The sequence below is a fragment of the Buteo buteo genome, chromosome 5 (genome assembly GCF_964188355.1).
Source record: "Buteo buteo chromosome 5, bButBut1.hap1.1, whole genome shotgun sequence".
Lineage (NCBI taxonomy): Eukaryota > Metazoa > Chordata > Aves > Accipitriformes > Accipitridae > Buteo > Buteo buteo.
In genome coordinates, this window is record NC_134175.1 from 26,093,502 (window position 1) to 26,099,501 (window position 6,000).

Here is a 6,000-nt window from a genome sequence, read left to right on the forward strand (position 1 = left end):
GAGAGAAGCTTGGTGGGCACCTGGCAGACAGTCAAGGTTAACCTACCACAGCGTACTACTTCAATTTTAAAATCACACAGTTTTTATGAAGTCCTACCATAGCCTCGTGGGCCAGATAATACCTATGTATTCATTCATTGCATTTAGGAGTAAGACACCATAGCATATTGTCCATGTATCCAATATCACTGTTTTACTAGTTTCCTAGTATTTTTAAAGAGTTTCAACTTGTCAGCATCTTCCTGAAGTTCTGACTAATATTCACTGGAGCTAATCAATATCCACTTTCATGCCTGCAGAACAAGTATTCCACCAACAATAAGCTTAATCAGCTCTACACTGAAGCTGGATTATAAAAGAAGCAAGTTTAAGGAACAGAAAGGGTGAAAACAACTTTTCCCTGATACTCACATTTCTGATGGTTAAATAAATTTTACAAACCTAACTCAGTTGCCTTTGTTAAGGTGATACACATCTTCAGTAAAGAGAATAGAGATCTTTCTTGAATTTGTTTTTAAACCATAATACCTGCAATTCCCTATATACTTAAACAAGCTATATACTGATACCAGTCATTACAAGCAACTCCGCAAAAATTTCACATTACATTACTAAAGATGTAACCATTAAGTTACTATTTGTAAAGGACCACCATTTCTGTAGTTCAAAAGTAGTACGCTAAGAGATGCCTTATTCTCTTGTTCAACCTACTGGAAGATACTTCCAAATCTACAGCTACTTGGCTTTGCTTAGAAGGTCTAAGTAAAATTATGAGATATGTGGAAAACAACTACGAAACTCATCCACCTATGGACTGTAGTAAAATTACTGAAAAGTAGTTTTCAGTCTTTAGGTCTATTTAAATAAAGCTATCTGCAGGAGCTGAAAGCAGGTACTTCTAATAACCAGAAGGATGTAATATTAAGAACAGGAATAAAAATCCCCTTCCCATCCTTCCCCTCACAAACACCAGAAGGCTGTTTCTGTATATAAAACACAATACAGTCACAGCAACCTGAAGACTATGAAGAGAGGAAAATGAGAAGCTTACTCTTCAGTCTCTAGAGCTGACAAGTAAAGCATAATAATCTTGAAAAATTAAGAAATACAGAGCCTTTCAGAAGAATCTGGACAACACAGCGCACAAAAATCCTACGCTCCTTCTGAAAGCTGAGGAGGGCACAGAGGCTTGGCTTTTCACTCAATTCTGCATGCTAACTTTGGTGGTGGGACATCCCCCCACCCCAAATCTGTTCCTGCTAGATACCTACTGGCTGAAATGCCTCCATTTGGCAATTCTTTCTGAGTCTTTCAACAAAGAGTTAACAGACACAAGCATCCAGTTACTCTAGAAAGCTCCATGTGCTGCACAAAATGAAAAGCTGGTATTTTAAAAGAGCAATGATCATGAGAAACAACAAAAAAAAGATTATTCCAGAATAGACTTAATACAGGCAAGCTCAAAGAAACCGGACAGGTCAAGAGAGTGTTGGAATTTATGTTATTATACCAGTAACAAGATGTGCAAATCGCATAATTGCTTTGTCTTGTTACTTACTTACACCATTATAAGTGGAAATTTTCTTTAGGATACTCCTGGACAAAAATAATGCAGGAATATGAAAATTTTGTAAACAAGGCACACTGTCCAGTATAACTATTCTCTGCTTTTTATGAAAGACCCAGAAGACTGGGTCAATCAGACTTCAAATACGTTTTTTTAATAACATCAAGTACATCAGATAATCACATCTTATAGAATTACTCTGTTGCACAGTTTAGACTGAGATTGAATGTAGTAACAGAGGACACGGCACTAGTACACAAAGCACTAAACAGACAGTATAAAATTTAACCTGTGATTGACATTGTGTCAGATACCACAAAAACATCCTCCTAAATAAAAATGTATATCTTCCCCTTCTCTTAAAGAAGAACAAGTATGATGTAGAAATAACTGTATAATTTCTCCAAGTTATTAGAAGAGTAAGACCTTTTTGGCAAGCAAAGTTATTTGATTTCTGTAGTAAGACAAGCAGATTAAACTGAGCAATTTATGCATTTATTCTTAAAACTTAATTATTATTATTATTTAAAGTAGAATCATAATGACTGAATATTTATTAAACCAATTGCTGCAGTATGCAAGCTGACATTATACTTGAAGTTTTTCTTCTATCAATTTATTTTCCTATTTAACGGAGTAGTGTCTCTTGAAAAATACATTGCCTTACTAGGCAACTGATTGGCTGGAGGGCTCGGAGACCGACTTACCCTGGGAGAAAATTTAAAAAAGAACAACCATTGAAGAAAAATGAATGAAAAAAACCTTTTTTTTGCCCCAACAGTAGCCTCTCACCTTTCATTGCTACAGGTCCACTTATTACATATTTGCTGTATTTCGTATCATTTTCCACAAAATTTTAAGCTGATATGCTCTCATATACTACTGTATCACAGACTCAAGTGAAGGATAACAATTTACATAACATTCCCTGTTGCTAAAGTAATTGAACTCACCAAGTATCAATCATAATTTGGATAAACAGTGCCAAAATTTTAAAGAACGGATTTTTCATTTCATAAGCAGAAGTCAAATGAGTTGTGATCGCCACCACTCTAGTACTATGAACTAGCAATTTCCACATGTAAGAGATTATGTGTTTGATTATTCTGAAGCTGCTATGATGTTGCTAACAGGGAGAAAGAGGAAAAAACACATTCACCTTAGCACTGAACTTCAAATTGTCTATTAAACTGACCTATGCCTCCACTGACTTTTGCAACAATTCTTGTACTTGACAATAAAACCTCTAAGCACCAACTGGCACAAAAAGAAAAGGGAGTGGCTTGTCTACTGACAAATACAGGCCAACATCATGCCTTCAATGCCCCCATCACCACACTCCCTATCATCCTGCAGATCAAGTTCAGATCCCAGTCATGGTCTGAGCCTCCTCTAAGAGACTGCAAGAATATCCACAACAAAACCTTCTGTCAACAACGAAACACTAAAGGATCACAGTAGAATTAGTTCATCTTCACTGCATGACTTTCTGGACAATTACTTTTCCACTTGCTTCCAAGCAATCACAAGCCCATCTTCATCACAAAATCCAGGTCTAGTATTTTGAACATAATTTGGACTTAATTGGACATAATAGCTTTGGAATAATAATTATTATTAGAAGGAAAATCACCAACATCCAACTAACCAATAGTTATATTCATCTACCTATTCCCACTCTTGCAGAGAAGAAAAAAATCAGGTTTGTATACAGATCCTGTACAGGAGTTTATGTAGCTCTGGCACGATGAAGGTGGAGTGAGTTCACCAATAGATTTGTTACTAGGACACTTGCATCACTAAATCCAGAATCCACTCACACTGGACCTCTTCTCTACAGTAATCCCACTCTACAGTCTCTCAATCAATTCCAAAGGCTGGATCCTATCACCTGGCTGACGTCATCCATTCCCCACTTGTTTAAAATTTAAACATGTTCATGCTGTGACCCATACTGCACCTCACAGTCAACACTCACAACACAATTTCATTCTTTTATTCTCACCTCCCCCTTAAAGCTCTCTGTTGTCACGATGCTTGGATAAACTGCCAACAGTTGGGGTATTGCTGTGTGGTGGCCAGAATCCATCAGGCTGACCAAGAGTGCCTCATTCTTTTCCTTCACTCACCATCTGTCTGTATCCATCTCCCATTATCTTATGCTGTCCTTACGGACTGTATGCTGTCTGGGGCAATAACCATCTTTTATCATTCTCTGTTTGTACAAAATGGCACTGAGTTCTCCTCCATAGTTTTTATTAAAACAATAAAAGTGGAGGTGTTCAATACAGATTTTATAAACTTGGGTTTATACAAAGAACACAAAAAAAGGTCAGAGAAACAACAAAAAAACCAAACTACATCCACTTCTTCCTATCCGGTTCTGCCTTCCAAGACTCTTCTCCCCTATTCCAGAAAGATCAGTTTCCAAAAAAGCATAAATTTAAACACATGTATGTCAGGTTATGACCATAAGAAAATATTTCAATATATTTCTCCTAAAGAACGTAAGTCACACTAATTCAACATAAGAAAAGTTATTACATAATAAAATACATCTATATAATTTCACTGTAATTGACGTGTTTTGTAAATGACCCAAAATATGCAAAGTCTTCTTCCTAAAGGACAGCTGGTGATTCTACAATTCAAAAGAAACAGTCAGTGCTTTTTTGCAGGGACATTTTAAGTATTCTCTGTCACTGGTTAAATATTCTCTCCCATTTTCACTGACAAAATAATCTCACCACAGATCTCATCTCTAGGTGCCCTCTGGAAACACACAAGCACTCTCCACTTAGGGGACTGAAAGCAAAAATAAAACTGGGACCCTTTGTACTTCTCTCAGCATTGACACCAGAAACCCGCGTCCCCCATCCCTTCTTTCCTACACACTCAGACCCTTCTTAGGGGGTCTTTTGTTTGTTTGTTTTGGGAGAAACTCTTTCATTTGGCCCTAAAATCACTATCAAAGTAAACTGACAATATTTTGCTTCTCTTCCTAGTAAAAACAGAAAGAAAGGAAAAATCCAAAGTCCTAACACCAGCCTGGCTTCAGAGCGGTCACCGCAAAAATCACCCGCTGCGGTAGCAACTTGCGCTTGATCTCTTTCTCCCTAATTCTGTATCATCCCTACTACATCACGCTTTCATCCTGCGCCTACCACTTGGTAGCTGCCCTTCCTATCGAATACCGCAGCCCTGCTTGGGAAGGGAACTATAAACCGACAGGCATACCCCAATTAAAACATATGTCATTGTGCTCTAAATTAACAAGCAGAAGTACTACATTTACAGGAGTCGCGTATCTCCTCAGTTTATCACACCATCTCAGCGCTGTCAGCAAAGGAGAGCGGAAGGTGGGAAGGGAACGAAAAGGAGCGACAGAGACGCAATCCGAAATAAATATGCAACACGCTCACAAAGTGGAAGGAATTTAATTTAGAAATCAAATACATATTTAAACGCCTCGTCACGCCGGGGTCGTTCATCTCCCCAGGCTGCAGCAGCCGGTGCCACCCGCCTGTCACCCTCCCACCGCCAAGGGGACGGGGGTGGCACGACCCCGCGTCCGCCCGCCCCACGGCGGGCCGAGGCCGACCGCCGACCCCGGGACCGGGCAGCGGAGGCAGCCCCACAGCAAACGGCGGGGGAGGACACGACCCCGCGCAGCCGGGGCCGGCCCATGCCCATGCCCATGCCCATGCCCACCCCCCGCCGCCGGGGCCGCCTCAGCGCCGCGCCGCCGGGGCCGCCGCGGGGCCGGCGACCGTTAGGCTAGGACGGCGACCGTTAGGCTGCGCGCGCCCCGCCCCGCCCCGCCCGCCGCACCTGGATGTAGTTGGTCTCGCAGTACTCGGCCACCCGCTCCAGGTTCGTGTAGCTGTCGAACAGGGCCCGGCGCCCCCCCGGGATCTCCTCCTCCAGCAGCATCTGCAGCTCCGCCATCTTCACATCCTCTCACCCCGTCCGTCCGTCCGTCCTCCTCGCCCCCCTCCGCCCCCGGGCCCCCCTCCGCGCGCGCGCTCGCGCCGCGCTCCCCCCACCCCACGGCGCTACCCGCCGCCCGGGCCCGGCCTCGCGCCGCGGGCAGGGAGCGCGCCAGACCCCCACCGCGGCGGGGGCGGGGCGCGGCCGGGCAACACCTCCTGCGCATGCGCCCCCCTAATCCTCTCCCCCCCCCCCCCCCCCTTTCCCCGCGCGTCCGCTTCCGGCCCGGCGGAGCGCGGCGGGCGATATCCGGGAGAAGCGGGTTGCCCGCGGGCTGGGCCTCGGCTCCGAGCCGGAGCAAGCACTCGGGGAAGAGGGGTTAGGGGGCTGGGCCCTCCGGCCTCCTTCAGCGTGAGCATCTCGGGAGAAAAGCTGCTAGAACGGGCGATTCCTCCTTTTTTTCTTTTTCTTTTTTTCTTCTTTCAACGGCCGTGCGCAAGTGG

General features: G+C 43.7%; 1 protein-coding gene across 11 annotated transcripts in view; it reads right to left on the reverse strand.

The window, feature by feature from the left end:
- Positions 1-5,656, reverse strand: part of ABI2 (abl interactor 2) — a 72,507-nt gene extending 66,851 nt beyond the window's left edge. For 3 of the 11 annotated variants that reach the window (XM_075028258.1, XM_075028254.1, XM_075028255.1), the window contains exon 1: positions 5,399-5,648. In XM_075028258.1, coding sequence (XP_074884359.1) covers positions 5,399-5,515 — 117 coding nt within the window. In that variant the 5' untranslated portion in view covers positions 5,516-5,648. Of the gene's footprint in view, positions 1-5,398 lie in introns of all 11 variants that reach the window. The other 8 variants (XM_075028259.1, XM_075028257.1, XM_075028256.1 and 5 more) reach the window with 6 other exon arrangements.
- Between the last annotated feature and the right edge of the window lie 344 nt (positions 5,657-6,000).